Genomic DNA, 24,990 nt, shown 5'->3' with positions numbered 1-24,990 from the left:
CTCGCTACCCCACCGATTGCACCCCCCCCATACCCCCCCTCCGTATCTTCACCGTTTCCGCCGATCATTACCTCTTCTGCCAGCGATTAAACCCTCGCTCGCCGTCCCTCTTTGAGATGATTGCGGCGGTTACCTCCGGATGCGTTTTACTTGTGGGGGGCGGGGTGGGGGGGTGGTGGCCGGGGAAAGACTGAGAGGTTCATTTGTGTGCGAGCAGCGGCGTAGAGAGCGGTTGGTTTTGGCCCCGGGGTCAGAGAATGTTCAACCCGACTGGCTCCGTCGCCGCGCTCCACCGTTACCTGCACATGACCCAGACGTAGACGAGGAAGTTTCGACGGAAGGGGTCCAAGCGCGGGAGGTCGGAGGCGTCCGGGAGGTCGGAGGCGTCCGCCTGAGCGGGGTCATCGTACGGGTGGGGGGAGGGGGGGAGGACGCGGAGGAGTCGTGACGTCGGCAGCGATGTCATGAGCAGCAGTGGCCGTGCATACGCACGCACGTACACACGTACACACGTACACAAAGAAAAAGATCCCCTGTACAGTCTGAACAGAATGTTTGGGGAAAGTGCTGTTAGCGAGCACCTATGAAGGCTGGCGTGGCACACGAGGGGGTGTGTGGCAAAGCACCACGCCCGGCCGCCTTTGTCTCCACAGCGGCGATGTTTACACACCGCACCGGCTGCTCATTTGAGGCCGAGTCGACCAAGGAGGCATCCCAGGACCGGTTCAGATAATCGCCACTGATGTTGAACGTGAGCGGAAATCGAACTCAGGTCGCCGGGTTCGTAGCACAAACATATAACTACCGGTACACACATATATATACACACACGCATGCTAACAGAGGCGTGGGTCGGGGGGGGGGGGGGAAATTGTACATTAATAAAAAATTAGGTATGTTTCAAGTTACATACAAGTGTAGTGGCCTTATCGACGTCGGAGACTGTTGTTAGAGGCAACACGTATTTATTACAAACACTTCTGTTACAGTATCGATACTGTAACTTGAAGAGATAACATGCCTCTTCTCCCGTACTCTACGGAGGGAACGTTCCCCGAGCTTTAGCCCACGCTAGCTCCCTGGTTCCCTCTATCCTGGTCCTCTCTCAGGAGGCTGTCTGACCTGGCCCAGCTTCGGCGCAGGTCCCGACCACCAGCCCCACGAGTCCGGCCCTCAGAAGGACGTCGGCCCTCGCGGCTCCGGTGTCGCGCCCTGGCTTGCCTTGCCCGGCCCCTCAAAAGGACAGCGGATCAAGGGGGTTCTCCAGGGCCTAGCTAGTGGGTCTTCTTTCTTCACTGGCTCTTCATCTTGCTTGAGTCGAACTCCCCCTCAGCTCTCCGGGTCCCTCCTTTTATACTGTCCCTCACTGAGGGGCGGGGCTGGGAGGGATCCCAGCATCCCCCACAGCCCCCCAGGGTGGTGGCCGTAGCGGACGTGGTTGTAAGCACCGCCCTACAACCGCGTGTCCCCGTCCCATAACACCTCTCCACAAGTAACCGAGGGTGTGAAAACGTAATTCATAAGAAACCGCTATTCTTTACGAGCGTACGTCATCTCAAGAGAGACGTTTCGCTGGGGATGCGAGCGCCAGCGAACCCTCGCGCGCACTTGCCCGCACAATCCCCGTGCAGGCTACTTGGGGGGACAGCTTTGTCTTTGTCCTTAAAAAACACCACGTGACTTGCCGGCGCGGGGTCACCGCCGAGAGTCACCAGGTCCCAGGTGGTCGCGCTGCAGTAGACGCAGCCCAGCGTCATGGAGACACAGAAGCTGAGGAAGTAGCGGTGGTTGAAGTGGCCCACACAGTTGTCCATCCAGTCTGTGATGACCTCGTTAAGGAGGGGCTCAAGGATACGGCGGCGGGGAGGGGGTTTAGGAGGTGTGTGTGTGTGTCAGCGCCACGGTGGTGAGATGTTAACTACCTCGCCTGGTATACGGGAGGTCGTGGCGTTTTGACTCCGAACCTAATGCCTGCTGCATATCTGGAGTTTGCGTGTCTCTCTCCCCGTGGTCACGTGCATTTTTCATCGGGTCCTCTGTTTTTTTTTTTCCCCCTCCACGATTAGAATCCTCGTGCGTTTAGAGTGTGTGGCTGCTATAAATTTGCACTTGATAAGCCGCTTCGTTGAGCTATTATTTGTGGCCAGGTCACTCCTGAAAAAGTGCTCTATAGTTCAGTGGGCCTTACCTGGTAAAAGAAAAAATAGTTGAGTGTGTTTGTGTCTTTATGCGAGTGTGTTCGCAAACAGCACTTGCCCCCTCCAGTCTATTAAAGGCTATACGGGCACCTTTGCATTTGTGTACGCGTGTGATTGTATATGAGAGTTTGAGTCTGTGTGTGTCTGTGTGATTGTCTTTTCAATCTAAGTGGGGAGTGGAAGCGTAGCGGTTAGCGCGCTGCGCTACAAACCTGACAACCCGGGTTCGATTCCCGCTCACGGCCAACACCGGTGACGATTATCTGAACCGGTCCTGAGCCTCCCCTAGCCTCAAATCAGCACCTGCTGCGGTGTGTAAACATCAGCACTTGGCTGACAAAAGGCAGCCATGCGTGGTGCTGGCCACATCACGCCTGCGTGGTGTAGTGCTGGCCTCAATCGGTGCTCGCGGACAGCACTTGGTCTGGTAAAGGCAATACAAGGGGGATCTTTGTCTCGTGTAAGTCAACATCAGAAATTTCAATGCAGCCACCCGGTCTGCATATCGTGAGGAATGTGGCGAATTCCGTGATTTATTAAAACGGCTACAGGAGTTACGGGCTGGGTGTTACAATAAAACCCGACTCGGCACACAAAGGGGACGTTTCTCTTAACGCTGCCAAAACAAAAAATGTAACATTTATAACTTAAGGTGAACCCTTTCACGAATGGCGCGGCGTTCAGCGCACCAACGTTAGCGGCGAGCGAACTCTTCACCGGCCCCTCGGCCTCCCCTTCCCTTGGCTCGGTCTACCAACGAGTACCCGCCCCCCCTGTCGGCATTCGTAGTACCCGGTGCGGTATGTTTGCTGGTTGCGTACGGACCGTACCACTTGCTCTTGCGCTGCGATCGCCTTACTCGGTGCCCGCTGACAGTCCCACGAAGCTTGCCCGCCCTCCGCCCCCCTCCTACTCCCCCAACCCCTCCACTTACACCAACCCGCACTGATCAGCGTGGTAAAGTAGTTTGTTCTCCTGTAATGCCGCGTGTTGTTTTCACAACACAAATTGGATGTAACGCGATGAATGTAATAGGGAACGCGTTTTATTGTTTTCACACGGATGCGAACTGGCTACAACGCGATCGAGTGAACGGAACTACGGCCGCGCCAGTAGGAGTAAGCGGCCGTACGGCCGCCTCGACGTAGCATCGCACAAGGGGGGATGCTGCTGGATGCTGCTGGATGCTAACCCTACACGCGCCTCGGTCTTTGTTCAGCCTACATGACACGCATCTCACGTGTTTCGTGGACTGTGCTTTCCCCTATATTATATACGATTTAATATAACGCAATGTTTCCATAATGCGGTATTCTTGTGGAACGCAACTACTGCGTTATATTAGGAGAACAGTGTACAGCTCGAAGAGCCCTCGCGACAAATCAACGGATCACCGGATGTTCGAAACCCTGAGCGCCGGCTCGAGACTCCGGCCCGAGTGAGAATGTCAGCTCCTGCTTGCTGTGCTGCCTCGTACGGGGGGGGGTGGGGGGGGGTGGCGGAGGATACAGCAGTGGTGATCCATCTTCAGCACGCACCTGGAAACACAGCAGACGGCACGCGTCTCCAGACGCGCAGGCGAGACACGGAATCCCACGGGGGGCATCGCCGACAGTGACTCCAGGGCGATGTTTCTTTATCTTTTTTTTGCATTCTTAAAAAAAACGTCTCAATATTTATTTATTTCCATAGAAGGTTGGAAGCGGTTTTCGCCTTTGCTCCGTCTATACTTCCATCCGTAACGCGGGGGGGGGCACGTAAGCACGTATGTCTGTTGAATTTCTTTCGCACCCTACCTAGCCGACCGTGCTAATTGCAGGTGCGGAGGAAGGACAACAAACTAAACACAAACAGCAGACACAGGAACATAAAGCTCCGTTTGACCATTAGGCATCGACCCTTTTTAAAACTGGCCAAATTGATTGAACGTTTACCCAATACTTGCAGAAACAAAAGCAGAGCAAAAGTGGACTGTTTGCAAATATCAGAACGCCTTTTCCACCACCGCTCCCCCACCTCCCCCCACCCCCGACAGCAACCGAAGACAAAAAGCATGCTGACAAAGATCCGGGTAAAACATGCACGCCCACGATCTTCCTTAACTTTGTTTGATTTGTTTTTTTTGTTACACACACATTTTGTTCCGTATGCATTTTGTTACGCATACGTTCCAATTCTAGCATCGGCGATATCCCTCTATCCCGGCCCACATCGCACCATCTATTTCTACGTCCAGGATAACCGTGATTAAAACTTACGTTTTGCGTGAACGTAAGCTTCCCCCCCCACCCCCCGATCGCGAAATCAACATCGCCACCTCCTCCACCCCCACCCTCCCAACTGAGGGCCCCCCGTGGCGTCCGGCCCTCACCTGCAGCAGACGCGACAGTGGTGAGCTCGCGGAGGTCGACATCGCAGGCACTTCTTGCACAAGGACGCCTCGGCCCGATCGTAGGACCCCTGCGGGACGCGGGTAACGACCGACGAAAGTCAGCGCCCGCCCGGGGTGTCCCCCGAGTGAGACGGAGATCATCTCAGAAAAGCGCGACGTCGATCGGTCGTGTTGCTCCATTTAAACGTGGGCATCAAAACGGGCGAGGGGGTAATAAATTAATCTTCCCCCGGGTACGGTCAGCGACTGGGAAAAAATACGTTCCGCAAACCGGCGCACCATTCGGTAGGCCCCCTCGCTTTGGCTGTGGCGAGCAGTTACGTGCTCGCTTCCCAGTCTATACCGGCGACCCGGGAAAAAAAAGTATTCGCGGAGAAAACAACACGACGAGGCACGCTGCGGACGTGCCGTGCGTGCGAGGCGTGCCACGCCTGATCCTCCTTGGGAAAATCAAAAGGCAGAAGAGAAAGACAAAGACGGATGTGGTGGGGGGAGGGGAGATCGCATCAAGTGGTGGACCCCAGCTGAGCAAGGGGAGCATAACAGGGGTGCCGCGGTGGCTAGGAGATGTTAACTCACTCGCCTGGTACACAGGAGGTCGTGGGTTTGACCCCAACCCTCATGCCAGGTGTATATTTGGGGTCTGAATCTCTCTCTCTATCCCTGCGGTCGCGTGGATTTTTCCCGGGCTCCTCCGGTTTTTCCCCTCCACATTTAGAATCAACGTCATGCGTTCAGAGTATTTGGCTGCAATAAATTTCCACATTGACAAGCCACTCCGTAGAGCTATCATTTGTGATCGCCAGGTCGCTTCTGAAGAACAGTTCATAGCTATCCTTGGGGCTTTACCTGGTAAAATAAAAATAGTAAAATAAAAATAGTAAAATAAAAATAGTAAAATTAAAATCACGAGAGCGTGTGCCGAGAAGTAGCGCGCTGGTGTACGTCGACCTCCGACCCCGGAGCCGACACTGCCAGATGTAATAGAACCAAATCTCGGGACACTGTGCACACGTGAATGGAGGCATGCAGAGCGCGATCATTTATAGAAGAGGAATCGTGTTTGAAGTGTCGCGTGGGGAGAGGGAAGGGGGGAGGTGGCGGTAGCACGAGGAGCAGAAAGCTACGGTGGAGCAGAGATGGAAATTCGATGACGGGTGCGAGTGAGGACAGACAGAGAGAGAGAGACGAAGATGGGGCCCTGGTCTCAGACGCCATTAGGCGCGTCAGAAAATACGGGCGCATTCCCTCTCTCATCATTTTTTGGTTTGTTTAATCTTGTAGATCATAGAAGCAGAAAATCAATTTCATATTTTATAAAAAAAAGAAACCCCCTTCGTCGGTCGCATCGATATGCCAACAACGGTCGGTAATTTACCGACGCGGCCAACAAACTTCCGCCGCGGTTAAAATTTACGGCCGGTTGGCGACGCTGACCTGGGGCGGGTAAAGCGGTTTTGTAGAAGCTTCCTTGGCCGATAAAACAAATGCCTGGCTCGTGACAAGCAGCGACAAGCGGGCTAGTGTTTTATACCGGAGGTTGGAACGATCGGCCTAAGAGGCGCCCCCCCCCCCCGTCCCCATCCCCATCCCCATCCCCGCCCCCCCGTTTGTGTAAATTATGGCAGCGCACGGGGAACTGCCTACCACCGGCAGAGAACTCCGTCTCCACACGTGCTCGAGCGACACGTGTTTTAGTCTGCCGATCTCCCGCCTTTCGAGATCGTTATTCAAAGTCACAAAGCGATTTCCTGCTGCTCAAACGAGCAACCAGGCGTCGGTGCTCACCGCCGCCCGCACGCCCCGTTTACAGCCCCGAGTCAGCGGCGAAGATTCCGAATTCTGATGGCGGGATGGCGAGTCCTTTCATACGGACGGCCACTGTTGATTCCCCCACAAAGCGGTGCCGATTTTATCGACCCCCGGAGGACATGATGGGTTGAGTCAACCCCCCCCCCCCCCACAACTAACCAGGACTTGAACCCGTAACCTTGCTCCACCGCTGGGCCGCCTGGCCGGTTACTCGACCAATACCATCCGGCAGAATTTGCCCAAGCAAGCAAACTTTCGACCGCTTTCGACTGCACGGGTCTCATCAGCAGAGCCAGGCTAGTTAACACAATTGCCAGTTGCTATTGGCAAGAGCACTCCCATCTCAATGATGGGGCCCTGTTCACCGCAAAGAGCTCTATGGGCGTATACACCCACGCTACACTGCTGTTGTTGTGAAGAATTTATGGGTCGAGGAAAACAAAAGCAGACCTCAGTTCCGCATCTCAACATCACCGTCACCTCTTCAAATCGAGATGACGTCGGGGGAATGCAACGCCATGGCAGTCGGCAAACACAACACGCGCGCACGCTGACAGACGATGAGCGATAATCCCCAGGCAAAGGTAAAATTAACAAGAGCTAAACATAGAAACGACGGCAATTTAAATGTAAAAACGGATGCAAATGAGGCGTCGCATCTCGGCGGAGCCTCCGCTCGTCATAAATAAAGATTAGGTCTGTAAACGAGGTATCCGCAACCGCACTGCGCCTCGTAAATGACCTTCGGATGATGTTCACCGCCGGTCCTTGTTTAAAAAAAAAAAATCGCTCCCGCGTGTCCCTCGCTGAACTCGTCTCGCCCAGGCGGGACCCTGCGCCCAGCCGTGTCACAATCTCACGAACCAAGCAGGAGAATCGAGCCTGTAACGGCGCTCGGACGGGCGGCCGTGCGACGGGGACGCTCGCCAAAATTCCACCGTTGTACTGTACACTGCACTGCCACGTCTATACTCCCTTGCCTTCACCGACATGCACTGGGGCCAGCGTGGTATGTACGTATGCACGGTGAACTTATTTCGCACTGCGCGTAGCCAACCGTCCTAATCGGAGGTGCGAGGAAGGACAAGAAACTAAACGCACGAAAAAAAGAGTACGGTCGAATAACTTCGGTGACCCACACGGCGTGAGGCAGGGCAATCATCCAGCAGCGGATTAATGTATGGAACCCCGTTGAACTCTCTCAGTGCGTCAGCGCCTCTGTCAAGCTTGGTGCGGATGGGAGAAGCAACGATGCCCTTTATACCTCGGAAAGCCTCACCCCGGTCTCAAGACTCTTTTTGGGAGGGTGCCTCGGTAAGATCTTTGGCCAATTCCGTGAGTATTTGTTTGGTTCCACGTGGGAGAAAACTGGAAGCAGGAGAAAAAAAACATGCACGGGAGAGGCGGTATCGTTAAAAGCTCGGCGAAAAAATTGATTTAAGAAATCCATTGCTGGGCTTCCCATTTCGTGGCTACCTCACAGGCCAGGCCTACGACACCTGGAATTCCCGAAGCATCACCCAAGTACTGACTGGGCTCAATCCTGCTCAGATGCCGAGAACTGATGAGGTTGGGCACATTTCAAGGTATTTTATTTCACAACGGAGAGCCAATTAAGATCCGTTTTATTTTTGTTTTCAATTTATATGCGAGTTTCAAGTTTCATTTCAAGTTTAATTTGATTTTGAGAGCGCAGCCTCAACAAAGAAAGTAGAAAAGACGTGTCTTGCTTTTTAATTCACTTCAGATGCTCGGGACGTCATTCAGGGAGTAGGAAAGTGCTGCAGATGTAAATTGGGAAGAGGAGGCTGTGGTGGATTTAACAATGATCAGATTCATTTAACCATCGTCGTCCTCATAATCAGCCAGCCAATCCTCTGCTGGTTGAAGGCCAACCCCAACTCACTGGCACTTCTCAAGAACCCACGATTGTAATAATCCACCCGGCACCCGGCAACACATTCCATCGCTCCAACCGATTTCACCGCTCCACTTACTCGGTGAATGCCCTCCCAAAGCGTCGCAAATGCTGCCCGTAACAACGATCGCGATTACAACGATACCGACAAGAACAAGCGCGGGGCAACGCCAACAATGACGACAACGAAGAAATGCGATGACATCGCCCTCCTCCGCGTAAAAACCTGCGTCACACCTGCGTGGGCTGCCCCGGGTTCGTGGACACGGCCTTGTAGTAGTGGAACGAGATGAGCGCCAGGTTCCAGTGCCCGTAGCCCAGGTGCAGCGCGGTGCCCCACGGGCCCGCCCGCGGTAGCACGGAGGGGTACACGACGCCGTACATGGTCAGCACCACGGAGAGCGTCAGCAGGGCCACCGTCACCACCAGCGCCTGCGGGTGGGGGGGGGGTGGTGGCAGCGTCGTCGTTCAGCGTCGCCGTCGTTCCGCTGTTTGTCAAACCACCGCCACGGACGGCACGGACGTCCGTGGCTGTTGACGCCAGGCCCCCCGCGGCAGGCTGGCCGTCTCAGTCGGTCGTCGTTGTTATCGTCGTCGTTATTACTCTTTGGTTTTTTCGGTAAAGTCACGTAGAAATAATAAAAAATAATAAAAAAATAAAATTATAATTGCGCACGACGTTTCGATCGCAACACAAGCAATCATCATCAGGTAGAGGAAACACATAACTGCAGACAGACCTTAAGTAGGGAGAATTAACACAGATATACCAAGGGGTACAGAGAGACGGAACATCACACTAAATCAAACAGGGTTTAGCAAAATTTGGAAACTATATAAAGCAACACAAACGGTCGGTTAAAACACAATTAACGCATGGTTTGGTTGAATACGCTGTTTCAAAGATTGTTAAATTGTAAGTTAAGTGTGAAATTTAAGATAGTGATAGTCGTTATTGTCGTAGTCATTGTCGTAGTCATCATAGTCGTCATCACCGTAGTCATCGTAGTAGTCATTGTAGTAGTCATCATCATAGGCATTGTAGTAGTCATCATCACAGTCATCGTAGTAGTCATCGTAGTCATCATCGTAGTAATCATCATAGGCATCATCATAGTCATCGTAGTCCTCGTCATAATCATCATAGTCATCGCCGTAGTCAGCGTAGTAGTCATCATCATAGTCATCGTCATAGTCATCATCGTAGTCATCGTGGTAGTCATTCATCGTAGTCATCACAGTCATCATCATAGTCATTCATCGTAGTCATCATCATAGTCATTCATCGTAGTCATCATCATAGTCATCATCATAGTCATCGTCATAGTCATCATCGTAGTCATTCATCGTAGTCATCATCATAGTCATTCATCGTAGTCATTCATCGTAGTTATCGTCATAGTCATCATCGTAGTCATCGTGGTAGTCATTCATCATAGTCATCATAGTCATCACCGTAGTCATCATCATAGTCATCACCGTAGTCATCATCATAGTCATCATCGTAGTCATCATCATAGTCATCATCGTAGTCATCACAGTCATCATCGTAGTTATTCATCGTAGTCATCGTGGTAGTCATTCATCATAGTCATCACCGTAGTCATCATTGTAGTCATCATCATAGTCATCATCATAGTCATCATCATAGTCATCATCATAGTCATCATCATAGTCATCGTCGTAGTCATCATCATAGTCATCATCGTAGTCATCATCATAGTCATCATCGTAGTCATCATCATAGTCATCACCGTAGTCATCATTGTAGTCATCATCATAGTCATCATCGTAGTCATCATCATAGTCATCATCGTAGTCATCATGGTAGTCATTCATCATAGTCATCATCATAGTCATAGTCATCGTCGTAGTCATCACAGTCATCATCGTAGTTATTCATCGTAGTCATCATGGTAGTCATTCATCATAGTCATCACCGTAGTCATCATTGTAGTCATCATCATAGTCATCATCATAGTCATCATCATAGTCATCATCATAGTCATCATCATAGTCATCGTCGTAGTCATCATCATAGTCATCGCCGTAGTCATCGCCGTAGTCATCGCCGTAGTCATCGCCGTAGTCATCGCCGTAGTCATCGACGTGATCAGCAACGTGGACAGCATCGCACGGTAACAGCTTTCACAGCCAACACCGGAGTCCCCAGCACGGCAGGCTTATTCAGCTGTTATCATCCGCATCGTCAACATCGCAGTCGGTCCCACTAACAGAATCAGAATGTTTATACTGGAGGAATCCGATGAGCTATAAAGCTCTTTTTTCTCAGATGCCTAGTAGGGGGGCGGGTGAGAACGTCACAGCAACAAACAATACAAAACCTATGATAGGCGTGCAAATTATAGGAAAGGAAAACAAATCAAATAAACAATTTGTTTATCTTACCAAGTAAAGCCCGCTGAGCTATTAGCTTCTTTTTCAGAATCGACCTGGCCATAAATGATAGCCCAAGCGAGCGGCTTATCATGTGGAAATTTATACCAGCATGACCATCAGCACCAGTGGCTGCGGCATAGCAGGGTTATTCAGTAGGGAGGGTCGCTCGCTCTCCTGTGCTGCCCACAATGTCTGGAAACCCCTTGTCCCTCTCCCCACCCCATCTCCACCATGCCTCCAGTCAACTCCCTCCCCCTTGTTTAAAATCTTGCCTCAAGACCTTCCTTTTATTCCTCTGCCAAAAACCAACTAATTTGATTTTCAAAATAAACAAATATCCCCCACCGCCCCCCCCCCCGTGCAGCATTCTGAGATGCGGTTGCATTTTAAACGCGACAGAAATCCACGCTGTAGTGTATCATCACCATCATCACCATCATCATCGTCATCACACAAAGCACTGCGTCAACATTAGCAGCGTCACCGTCACCAACAGCGCCTGCGGCATGGCAGCCTTGTTCGGTATCATTATCGTCATCGGTGTCATGAGCTGTACCTATTATATTAATGGGGATTTTTTTTTTTACTTTATCATTTAACATGTTGGTTAAACTATTTATTGGCGCTTTGATATATTTATAGTGCGGGGGAGATTTATCGCCGCAAACACGTGTCTACCCCCCCCCCCCCCCCCGCGGGGAAGGTTTCCAGCTCTCTCACCTTCCCGAACCAGGGTACCACAGCGTCCACCAGGCAGTAAACCGGCTGGAATAAAAGTTCCAGCAAGTAGTCCTCCCCGACGGCGGAGTTGTACACCAGGGAGCGCAGCGCGAGCACGGCGTACTCGTACGCCAGGCGAAGCTCCCGCGACTTTCTCGTGCACGCCTTGAGGGTCCTGCGAGTGAAGCGCTCCATTTCCACGGCGCTGGACAGACACGAACGCACGGGCGGGCGGGCGGGCAGTCAGCACAGGCGCACACACGGGGGACACGGGGGACACGGGGGACACGGGGGACACGGGGGACACGGGGGACACGGGGGACACGGGGGACACGGTCACACAACGGACACGGGAGCACCACGGTTGCTCGGGAACGTTCGCCGCGCGCTGGCATTGCTCAACAGTTTGTGAAACGGACGCTTTCATGCTTGGAAGTCAGTTCCAATGATGGAACAACGCCCAGAGCTCTACACAGAGGGGCGAGGAACCAGTTTGCTGTACTGCGACCTCCGGGCCACAACACAGATGCCCATATACAACTTTAAACGCCACTTCACATTCCACGAAGGGAAAACGTAATTTGTGCACGCAGAGAAAACGCAAATCAAACTCGCAAGCAGCATAACCGGCAACGCGGCCGGCGCTAGCATGCAACGTGACAATCACGTGGGGTGGGAAGCTGCGTTGCGAGAGGATAAAGAATGCAAGCGGCACCGTGGCAGAATATGATCCGCGGTGGGAAATGAAACGACCCGCTGCCAAACGTACAAACGGTGCGGTGCTTTAATCGGGATGGGGCCCTTCCAAAAAATATGATTTTAGTCGCCGGGCCTCGTACTGCACCCCACCGACCGCCACGCCGCCCACTTATCTCGGCACGAAGAAAGCGGCCGCGGTGCGAACTCGCGCGCACGCACGAACTTACGGGCGCGTGAGTTACCGCTCGGCCAAGTCCAATCACGCCCGGCCCGCCGGCCGCCTGCCGCCCCAGTGACAGATTTGCAAAGCTGAACTTCTCCACTGTTCAATGGAAATATTTCGGCAAATGAAAACAAGATTAATTATCTCTCTCTCTTCGTCGCTTTTTTTTGTCATCGTGTGGACGAAAGTATTTCACTGCCCAACGGTTTGTCAGGGTTTTGTGATTTTTTTCTTGTCACACGACAACATGAATGATGTAATGTGGGCCCGCAAAGCAATCTACATCGGTCTTAATTACCTTGTCTGGGACATGCTGGTTGCAGTCCAATGCATCGTTCACTTTTGTTGCCTAGCATTAACATAATTGTGCATAATTTGATGGATGAACGAATACACGGGTGGATAAGGATGAAGATATGAATGGATTAATGAATGCGTGTGTAGGCATAGATAGATGGTTGTTTGGGTGGAGAAATGTGTGAGTGGGTGAAGGAACAGATTATTGAATGGATGAATGGGTGAGTGGTAATGTGGATGCATTAATGGGTGGATGAACAAATGGATATTTAGATGTGCCGGTTGGTGGATGGATAGGTGGATGAATCGGTTAAGTTATAGATGAATATCAAATGAACAAATAGATAGATGGATGAACTAATGTGTGGATCATGTACGATGGATGGTGGTGCAAACCTGTTTTCCAGCACTTTGGAAGCAAAATGACATCGATTTCTAAAAACTTCCAAACCCCCCGCGCACTAAAGTAGCCAGGAGATGGCAGGACAGAAAGTGGGTTGCTGAAATCCACGTGTGCAGACCTGTGAATGTTAGCCCAATCCGAGGCATAGGATTCTCCAGGTGCTACAGTTTTCTCCCACGGACAAAATATGTACATATACACACTCATAAATGGAATCAGCCAAACATCCCAATGTAAGAATGAGTCTTGAGGCTCGGCGAGGATTTCCTGGATAAACACAGGACAAGACATCGATAGGCTATGTTCACATCTGCTGGAATGCACCCAGTCAAATTGGATCTCAGAAGCTAAGCAGCGTGGAGCCTGGATTGTGTTCGGATGGTGCGGCTCATCAATTTGCTTTTGCCGCACATCCCTCTTAACTGCCTTACAAGTTACCCCCACAAGGCCTCCGGCAACCTGGTGGTCACCCCATGCATAGGCCCTGTCCATGCTTCAAAACCCCGCTCAGCTTAACTGCCTTACAAGTTACCCCCACAAGGCCTCCGGCAACCTGGTGGTCACCCCATGCATAGGCCCTGTCCATGCTTCAAAACCCCGCTCAGCTTTAGAGATCCAACGATGTCGGGCATGTTCCGGGCGTTTTGGCCCACAGGGTAAACGTTGTAGACGACATATGGAACAGATGCTCGCACGTGCAATTTGTTGCGTGTCTCGTGACCTTAACCCTTTCCTATTCCAATCAAATTCGTTTTTTTTCTGGGGGGGGGGGTGTGTCCGTACACCACTACTGCCGGCGTAGCAGCAGCAGCATCGCCAAACCACCCTTTGAAGAATTATTAATGTTTGACGCAACAGCAGCCATAGAGACGCGGGGGCCCAGGCGCGCTCTCCAGAGGGCATCCGAAAGTGGGTCAACGCTGGGCCATCACCAGAAACGCCGACACGACACGCGAGAGAGAGTGAGAGCGATAGAGCGAGAGAGAGAGAGCGAGAGAGTGAGAGCGAGAGAGCGAGAGACGGGGCCGCGGTCCCCACTTATAAAATAAAACAAAAATGAAACGGGTCAGAAATCACGGGGACTCGAACGAAGGAAGCGGAACGGCAAACTGAAAAATCGCGCAAAGGCAGCACGGCGGGAGGGGGGGGGAAACGCGTGGTAGAAACTACACCCGGACAGACACGGGACGAAGGAGCGCGTCGTGGTGTAGAGCAGCGAATCTCGACTGGGGGGTAACGCGGACCCCCCCGGGGCTATGTCCCGAGGGGAGGGGGGGGGAGGTTTCGCGAGGTGATTTATAAACATGTGAATTGATAATTGATATCGTGCACTAGAGGGTCATTAGTGAATAATCACGTGTGAATCTGCCAATATAAAATGACCGCGATAATATTTTAATCCATATGGTAGCCTAAAACGATATAAAAGACCTTTCTAAACTCATTGATCGCAATGTGGTTTTCCAAGAGTGACCAGGGAGCGTAAACAAATTACGTCACGCGTGGAGAGCGTTCCTTGGATTTGTTTTGATTCGCTTGCACTTACTAGCTAGTTAGGATATACCTCGCCAAATGGACAATTGGTTAACATATTGACGTTCATTATTCGTACATTTATTTCTCAGAACCATGTCGGTTCAAACTAACTTCAACAAAGGGGTGCCAGTAGCCAAAAATATGGGCTGAGAACCGCTGGTTTCGATAACACCGGTGCAGGTTAGAGACCCTGCACCGTTTGCTACGGGGAGTTAAGTGGGCTTTGGGCAGGCCGTATCGTTCGGAGGTGCAACGCGGCCCCTTGCTCGATTACCAATGACAGAGCGATGGAATCGGGCACGTGTATGAATTGTTGCAGGATTTCAGCCTGGAGCGTGCTTGGTAGGACGACCAGCATGGACACGCAGATTCTTGTTATGTCGGTGCGGGGAGCAGAGGGGCAGTACAGCTAAAAGTGTTGTTGTACTTCACTCACATGCTCCCTTGCCTTCGCCAAACCACCGTTGACGAGTGCGGTGAAGTACGGTCAAACAACGTCCACGTCCCGCAAGGCGTGACGGATAGCCTCATTCAACAGAAGATAACGTAAACGGCTGAACGTGCGCATACGTGACAGAAGGCTAGGGATTGTGGAGCCAATCATGCAGCAGTGAATAAGTTCTGTACCACATCCACACTGCGCACGCGAGTCCCCGACGCAGCGGCAACTTTCGTCATCAACCTCTCGCGCTCGTCCCGTAACGGGGCTGTACATCACGGCGAGTTTACGATCCCCCTTCGGACAGCGCTGATGATGCGACCACTTTGATTTTCACTGCCACCGACAGCAAGTGGGCGAGGCTGCCAGCGAGAAAGCACTTAATGTCGCCGCGCAGTGGCTGCGGTCACCTCTTCGGCGACCCCAAGCCCTCCGGCACTTCAGCGTCGTCGGCGGGCTCCAGCCACCAAGGGGGATGTTTGACCGATTCCGCGCAATTTTCCCATGATTAGGCGAGGCCTGCCTCCCGAGCCCACACCTCTTGCTGTTCCCAACGGTCAATGCGATGTCGATCACCCGTGCCTGCTCTCGAATCAGTGCGCTCCTCTTTTCGTCTCTCAAGTTTCATCACAAAAAGCATGTGCCCGCTCTCTCTCTCTCACGCGCCACGCTTCTGTGAAATACCTTCATTCGCACCTTCGCTTTAAAGTCATGTAAAACCTCCAGTTGCAGGAGTATCCCTTCGATGCGGGGTTCCACATTTTACACCGGCGTCCCGAGAAGCAGCCGTAATCATTTAGACATCGCCATCAGCTGCAGCGACAATCTATCCGCTGCTTGGACGGAGGGCTCACACGACAGCCTTCGCAAAATCTCTCGCGGTCGCACGATGCAACGATCCATCTATCCATCCCGCCCCCACCTCCCACCGCACATAAGTCGGTCACACCGCTCCGTCTCTGCGCTGGATGTATTCTCGTCTGCCCACTTGGGTTTTTCTTTCCAGTCAATATGATTTACAGAACCCATTTGTTCTCCAATCCATGCTGTTCCTCTTTTTCTCCATCATGCTACTCTCTGCACACCGAAACTCAAGACACATTTTTCGGGCGATCGCCACCGCATATGGGGTGTTTGGCCAAATCCAGCGACCAATATCCATAATACTGGAGGATTTCTTCACAAATCTGTCTGTCGCCTGATGATGCTAGTTGTAATCACTGGCCAAACGTCGTACTCACATTGTAAATGGTGTGGCTTTGCACTCCAACACACCCGTGTGCTGTACTAGTACCGAATTGCCACGTTGTTTACGTGACAAACCTTACTAATTGGCTGTGTCGGGTGGTGGCTGGTTTAACGACACTTATGTATTTTATGCCATCTAACCTAAAAACCTCTATTATGCCAGTAACGAGTGTTCGGCTACGCGGTGTAGCCAGATTGAAGCACCCGGAGGAAACATCCCACTCATGTTTGTTTTTTTTTCTCTTCAGTTGCTGGGCACAGGCCCAAAAGGGCCAAGCAAAAACAGCCAAACGCTCCGCACAGATGGATTCAAAGTGCCCGCTGCGCTGCCGGTCCCCTGTCCACCTCGCAGCCCGGCGGGCTTTGGAGCTTCACAGACCTCAACGTGATCCACCGACCCTCACTTCCAAAGCGTCGGATCACAGGCGCGTGCGCCTACCATTCAGCGGCGCTTAGAAGATGAAAAGAGGGAATGCACCTCATTGGGCTTCTATTGCTGACGGAGGTGACAAGTTATGCTGTTTCAAAGAGTAAATTTACTTCAAAAGAAATGCGACCGATAATTTACATTGAAACAATCCGGGATAATACATTTTTAAATAGATATTCATCGCCAAAAACAATCGCCGCACCTGAGCCTCAGCCGTCGTGTCAAGAGGCGACGTTTGCATGACTGGATACAATTTTAGCACGGTTCATAATCTTTTTTTTTATTTAAAGCTTTCGTGACTGCAGGGATTCATATTCTCGGTTCTTTCGGTAAAGTCACGTAGAAGGGAAACAATAAAATAATAAAAATATAAAATTCTCACGACGTTTCGTGAGAATTTTATTGTTTTATATTTTTTATTACGTTTTATATTTTTATTATTTTATTGTTTCCCTTCTACGTGACTTTACCGAAAGAACCAAGAATATGGTTCATAATCTGTCAATATTTTATTCCTCCCCCCCAACACTTTTCAATTTATTTTTCTCGATTGTGCTATCGGCATCACGTCACGAGGTATCTCCTCTGATCTCTCACACCCCCCCCCCCCCCACAGAAGCGGGATATCACAGAGCTACTCCCTCTTGACAGTCCTGAAAGCGCATTAGGTGCATGGCGATCCATTTATAGATATCCCCTCTGATTTCTATTGACCCTCTCTTTACTCTCTTCTCAACAGGTGATTGGAAATTGTGAAGCGATAATGGCTCACATATCTTACAGAGGAGAGCGCTATCAACGATGTAATAATACGTGCACCGAGATTGGTGGGAGACGTGCAGAGGCTTCGAAATAAAATTGTCCTTTCTCAATAATTACTTGCGCCGGTTTGTTGTTTTTTTTTACTGGGCAGTGATGGTGGCTACGATCGTCTGTAATCCAGCACTGAAGAGGCAGCGGGGGTTGGTGGATCGCCGCACAAATGGCGCCAAAAATTCCGTGCCGCGGGCGTCAAGGAGAAGCCATAACAATGCACAGCAAAGGGTTTTTTGGGTTAGAGCGCAGAAATAAATAAAAAAAATCATAAACCCGCCACCACCCAATTAGTGAAGGTTTGTCACGTAAACAATTCATTGACTGCGGCGGGCGGTGGCGGGTTTAACGACAATTATATTTACGCGAACTAACCCCCCCCCCAAAAAAAACGTAATTCTAGATAATATAGCATGCGAAAGCCGACGTGCTAAGCCATGCAATGGCCTGGCAGGAGAAGGCGGTCCAGCAAAAGTGAGGAGTGACGTCACCTGCCCCTTCTGTATGGTACAGAGTTGCTCCCCCCCCCCCCCCCCGCTTGCACCCATGGGTTTTCTTCGGCTGCTCCGTTTTTCTCCGATGTAGTATTGACACTCATTAACGGCTGAAAACACCTTAATATTTATCCATACTACAGGTTTGTTTGGGTTAGATCGCGTAAATGTGTCGTTAAACCCGCCACCACCCGACACGGGCAACCAGTAAGGTTTGTCACGTAAACAGAACGTGGCCAATTCTTTACTAGTACAGCACTAACCGGTGTGTTGGAGAGCAAAGCCACATTGATACTGCGAGTACGACGTTTGGCCAGTAATTAAAACTGGCATCACCAGGTGACCGCCAGATTTGTGGAGAACGTAAATGTTGTGGCTTGCCTATCCCAACACACCGGTGTGCTGAATTGGCATGTTCTGTTTACGTGACAAACCTTACTAATTGGCTGTGTCGGGTGGTTTGCCAGGGTTAACGACACATTTATATATTTACGCAATCTAACCCCCCCAAAAAAAACTGTATTATGGATATTGGTCGCAAAAGCCTACGTGTTAAACCACCTGAATATTTAGCGAACTGCAGAGTAAGGGGCAATTGTTAGTAGCGCCAGCTCAGTGCTCGGCTGCTGCTGCTGCTGCCTTCTGGCTTGGCATGTGATTTCACGGGGTGATTGTGAGATGCAACTTGAGAGAAGGGTGCTACGTAAAACTAAAAATGGGATCATGCTGCAGAATCGTTTGGAATGGTTCATTTTTACTCTCACCTTCACATATTCCACCTGACATCCACACCAAAAAAATGTGATCAATGTCTAACACTAGCACTGGTGCATTACTGCAAGCCCTGGGTGTGATGGTTTTAACAGGTATGTGCAAAATGCGAGCTCCTACATATGGAATTCTTTATGGGCCATGCTGCAGTTTTAATCCGAGACGACTTTCTCAAAGGACAGAGGTTTAGGATAGGGCACACGTTCGCATACAAATACGCACGCACAGATACACACACACAGATACACGCTCAGATACACGCACAGATACACACACGCACAGATACACACACGCACAAATACACACACAGACACACACACAGACACACACACAGATACACGCACAGATACACACACAGATACACACAGATACACGCACAGATACACACACAGATACACACACAGATACACACACAGATACACACACAGATACACGCACAGATACACACACAGATACACGCACAGATACACACACAGATACACACACAGATACACGCACAGATACAGACACAGATACACACACAGATACACACATGGACAAACGAGCATCGAAGCATTCATGCTCATCTCCTGTTGATATTCCTGAGCCAGGGGTAGTAATTCCACATTCCTTTGGCGGGGGTAAGTATATTCATACAACCACTGTGGATTCCTCTACAAAGTGAAACTCATGGTATAGGGAAGATGATCTGAGTCAACCCCAAACCAGGATTTGAACTCGCAAACTTGTGATTGCGAGCCTGGCTAGTAACACGAATATCGTACCAGCAGCATTTGCCCAAGCAAGCAAACCTTTGACCTATTATAACATTATGGGTCTTATCAGCAGTCAGGCTTGTAAATAAGAATGCCACTCACTGGGTTACCAGTAGTTACTGGCAAGAGCCCTCCATCTAAATGATGGGACCCTGTTCAACACAAAGGGGCAAGACAGCGTACACATCCACAACCATACAACACCAAGAACATACATTTTAACGTACACAAATACACACACACAAAGCGGAAACATACACACACATACACCAACATGCAAAGACAAAAGGTCTCTTGTATCGCCTGAACAGACTGTTGGGGCAAGTGTTGTTAGCGAGCACCTGTTAAAGTAGGCAAAGACAAAGATCTCCCCGTGTAGCCTTAGACTGTTGGGGCAAGTGCTGTTAGCGAGCACCTATGCAGACTGGCGATGTTTACACACCACACCAGGTACACACTTGAGGCTGAGTCGACCTACATACACACACGTATACGCACATACACACGAGGTACACGCACACACTGAGTAAACACACTCTGCAGTCTACTCATCCGTTCGTACAAACACAAATCACCCGTTGACACAGACTGCTTGTAAAGTGCTCTCAGTCGGCACTTACTTAAGAGCTGCTAGTGGCGTTGAAAGCGCAATGCAATCCCGGCCGTCTTTGTCTCCTCCAGAGCCTACGATAAATTACCACACCGCACCAGGAACTTATTTTAGGCTGAGACGACCTACACGCATGCGTGCGTGGCCCAGATTTTAAATACGTAATTCTGTATTCTCATTGAAGCAGTAATAAAGTGTTGCCTTTTTTTCACGTGACAACTGTATTAATTGGCTGTGTCGGGTGGAGGAGGGTTTACGACACACATTTAATTACGAGACCCGATCCCAAAATAAATCAATTATTAAGTGCTACATAGTCCACCTAGGGTTATGTTAAACTGGACTCCCATGTTAAACTGTAATCCCATCGTAAACTGGACTAACATGGTAAAACTATTCGACTCTTTACTAGTTTTTATTTTACCCTGAGCTAGATAGCTCTTTTTTTCAGAAGCGACCTGGATATCACAAATGATAGTTTAACGAAGTGGCTTATCATGTCGACATTTATATCAGCCAAATACTCTAAACGCAACTGGCCTCCCACGGTAAACCACGACTCCCACGGTAAACCACGACTCTCACGGTAAACCACGACTCCCACGGTAAACCACGACTCCCACGGTAAACAACGACTCCCACGGTAAACCACGACTCCCACGGTAAACCACGACTCCCACGGTAAACCACGACTCCCACGGTTAACCACGACTCCCATATAATCGGTGAACCTGAATGACCGTACATTACTGTACACTACAGCACACAGGGCCTAAAGGCAAAGGTCCCCCGTGTAGCCTTAACAGACTGTACGGGCAAGTGCTGTTAGCATCCACATATACAGTCCCATGATCATACACACATATATACTTACACATCTGTATTCACAACACCACACACACGACACAACACACCACCCTACACCATATACACCACAACACACACCACACCATACACACACACAAACATAACACCATACAACACACGCCCTACACACCACACGACACAATACACAACACACACACCACACACACCATACAAACCACAACATTATACCACACCACACACACCACACAACACACCACCCTACACCATATACACCACACCATACATACACACACACAAACATAACACCATACAACACACGCCGCAACACACCACACACACGACACACCACCCAACACACACAACACGTACTGTACACACACCAATGCTGTACTGTACACGCTCTTAAGTCACAAAACACACACGAGGTCACACAGAACACAACACACAACGTACAGTACTGTACTCTCACACACACAACGTACAGTACTGTACTCAGTCACACACACAACACACACACAATGTACAGCACTTTACTCGCACAGTCACACACACAACGTACAGCACTGTACACAGTCTCACACACACAATGTACAGCACTGTACTCACAGTCACACACACAATGTACAGCACTGTACTCAGTCACACACACAATGTACAGCACTGTACTCAGTCACACACACAATGTACAGTACTGTACTCACAGTCACACACAACGTACAGTATGTACTCGCACAGTCTCACACACACAATGTACAGTACTGTACTCGCAGTCTCACACACACAACGTACAGTACTGTACTCGCAGTCACACACACAAAACGTACAGTACTGTACTCACAGTCACACACACAACACACAACGTACAGTACTGTACTCACAGTCACACACACAACACACACAATGTACTCGCAGTCACACACACAATGTACAGTACTGTACTCGCAGACTCACACACACACAACGTACAGCACTGTACTGGCAGTCACACACAACGTACAGTACTGTACTCACAGTCACACACACAACACACACAATGTACTCACAGTCACACACACACAACGTACAGTACTGTACTCACAGTCACACACACACACAACACACACACAATGTACAGTACTGTACTCGCACAGTCTCACACACAACGTACAGTACTGTACACAGTCACACACACAACGTACAGTACTGACACACCGTAGACACGCGAGCGCTGTGGTTACACGAGGGGGTGGGTAGCCAGCACCACGCCCGGCCGCCTTTGTATCCCGCTCCCCCAAGCGGAGATGTTTACTACACACCGCACCGGGTACTCACTTGAGGCTGAGTCGACCTAGGGGAGCCACCGTGACCGGGCTCAGATTAATCGTCACTGGGTGTTTGGTGGTCCGTGAGCGGGATTCGAACTTGGGACCCGCCGGGTTTCGTATGCGCGGCGCGCTAACCGCTGCACCACCGCTCCCCCCCCCCCCCACCAACTTATACAACACACAAAGATAAAGGTCCCCCGGTTGTAGCTTCAGCACACTGTAGGGGCAAGTGCTGTTAGCGAGCGAGCACCTATGAAGGCCGGCACGGCACCACGTGGGGGTGGGTGGCCGGCACCCACGTCCCGGCCGTCTTTGTCTCCCCCAGTGGCGATGTTTACACACCGCACCAGGTACTCATTTGAGGCTGAGTCGACCTAGGCGAGCCCCGGTACCGGGTTCAGGTAATCGTCACCGGTGTTGTGCCGTGAGCTGGAATTGAACCCAGGTCGCCGGGTTCGTAGCGCAGCGTAGCGCGAACCGCTGCACCACCGCTCCTAACCACAGACACACAGACACTCAACACGAGTCTCACACACAGACACAGACACTCATCACGAGTCACACAGAGACACAGACACTCATACAACAGCCACACACACAGAGACACAGACACTCATCACGAGTTACACACACAGAGACACAGACACTCATCACGTGTCACAGAGACACACAGACACTCATCACGAGTCACACAGACACAGAGACACAGACACTCATCACACAGACACTCATACAACAGTCACACACACAGAGACACAGACACTCATCACGTGTCACACACACACAGAGACACAGACACTCATCACGAGTCACACACAGAGACACAGACACTCATACAACAGCCACACACACAGAGACACAGACACTCATCACGTGTCACAGAGACACACAGACACTCATCACGAGCCACACAGACACAGAGACTCATCACACAGACACTCATACAACAGTCACACACACACAGACACAGACACTCATCACGTGTCACACACACACAGAGACACAGACACTCATCACGAGTCACACACAGAGACACAGACACTCATACAACAGCCACACACACACAGACACACAGTCATACAACAGCCACACACACACTCATACAACAGCCACACACACACAGACACACACACTCACACAACAGGTACACATACATAGACGCACACACACACAGCTGTGACATTTTCCGAGCAAAACAACTTCCGTAACAAAAGTTGGGCAAACACAATTCTTTTTTTACCTAAACACCACCGCAAGTCGCACAACCCCCAGATCCTCCTCCTCCATTCAAAGACTTCAATCATCGCGACACACCCCGTTACTAAAGTGCTACTCGGGATTGCAACTGTGGTGTATCAAATGAGTGCCAGCGATCTACGACTGTTGTAGTGACATCGCTGGATGTCAACAGGTTGTGGGGTGCAGTACGGGGCCCTAGAGGTGCCCGGTGTGTGCTGAATAACGTCGCTGGATGGCACCAGGCTGCAAGTTGCAGTGCCGAGCCCTACAGGACAGGGTGTGTGGGTGCCGGCCGTAGGGATGAGGTTACGTGAGGCCACGGCACTCTGGTTGACCCGGGAGGACACGTGACCGAGGGGCCCCAGGAGGGGGCTGGGGGTGCTCACGTGATTGGGACCCAGATCCTTCCCGAGGATTCTGGAAGGTGGGCGTGGCCAAGGGCGGAGCCGGCCACGCCGCAGAGTATATAAGCCGGGTCCCGAGAGGCACCGGGGTTGTTCATCCTGGAAGCAGCCATTCGTCTATGTTCTCCGTTCAACGAGTCTCCAACACGTGGACCTGGACCCGAACTGTTTGTCCCGGTCCGTAGTAGCTAGTTACGTAGTGACTAGTGTAGTTAGCCTGGTGGTCACCACCATAGGTTGTTATTCTGTCAAGGGAAAGTTACCCGGTGTGTTGGAACTGAATAAATGTGTTGCCTCCAAGTCTACGTCTGCGACTCAGTTGAACCCATTACACTAGCATTGCTCGTCACGAGCGTCGCGATGGGTCGCTGTCAGCTATCTATCTAAAGGCAACACACGCATTCATCCGCACAGCAAGACAGAGAGTGTTGGGGCGAGTGCTGTTAGCGAGCACCTTTGAAGGCCGGCACGGCACACGAGGGTGGCCAGCACCACGCCCGACCACCTTTGTCTCCCCAGTGGCGATGTTTTTACACACCGCACCAGATACTAATTTGAGGCTTGAGGCCGAGTCGACCTAGGGGAGGCCCAGGATCGGGTTCAGATAATCGTCACCGGTGTTGTGCCGTGAGCAGGAATCGAACTCGGGTCGCCGGGTTCGTAGCGCAGCGTAGCGCTCACCGCTACACTACCGCTACCCCACCTGCACTCACCCACAACTCACCTGCACTCGCCCACAACTCACCCGTACTCACCCGCAACTCACCTGCACTCACCTGCACTCTGCTCCACAAACACGTGGTGCTGGGTGCCGCATGTCCGTTTCCACTACGGGGCACGGTGGTGGTGGTTCCGGTGGCAAGATTCGCGCGCTGCGCTACGAACCTGGCGACCCGAATTGGATTCCCACTCACGGCCACCAACACCCAGTGACGATTATTTGTACCGGTCTTGGGCCTCGCTACCAATGAGATCTTCTCTCAAAACTGCTCTAGAGGAGTTGTACACCCGTAGCTGTCACTGCTATTCATTGGCCTAAAATAAAATGTTTCGCTCC

At 51.0% G+C, this 24,990-nt stretch overlaps 1 protein-coding gene across 4 annotated transcripts in view; it reads right to left on the bottom strand.

Annotated features, from left to right (window-relative positions):
• The window catches only part of LOC116942949 (palmitoyltransferase ZDHHC16-like), a 41,460-nt gene that overhangs the window by 8,217 nt on the left and 8,253 nt on the right, over positions 1-24,990 (bottom strand). Inside the window, exons 1-7 of one of the 4 annotated variants that reach the window (XM_032955440.2) lie at positions 22,298-22,805; positions 11,441-11,645; positions 8,558-8,752; positions 4,570-4,658; positions 3,708-3,736; positions 1,686-1,819; positions 300-391 (exon numbers count right to left, since the gene is read on the bottom strand). In XM_032955440.2, the coding sequence (XP_032811331.1) occupies positions 300-391; positions 1,686-1,819; positions 3,708-3,736; positions 4,570-4,658; positions 8,558-8,752; positions 11,441-11,635 (734 nt within the window). In that variant the 5' untranslated portion in view covers positions 11,636-11,645; positions 22,298-22,805. Of the gene's footprint in view, positions 1-299; positions 392-1,685; positions 1,820-3,707; positions 3,737-4,569; positions 4,659-8,557; positions 8,753-11,440; positions 11,646-19,889; positions 20,150-22,297; positions 22,806-24,990 lie in introns of those variants that run through there. The other 3 variants (XM_032955443.2, XM_076067441.1, XM_076067442.1) reach the window with 3 other exon arrangements.

Source organism: Petromyzon marinus, chromosome 16 (genome assembly GCF_048934315.1).
Source record: "Petromyzon marinus isolate PM22_M1 ecotype Great Lakes invasive population chromosome 16, UKy_Petmar_22M1.pri1.0, whole genome shotgun sequence".
Taxonomy (NCBI): domain Eukaryota; kingdom Metazoa; phylum Chordata; class Hyperoartia; order Petromyzontiformes; family Petromyzontidae; genus Petromyzon; species Petromyzon marinus.
This window is presented reverse-complemented; position numbering and strand designations above follow the sequence as displayed.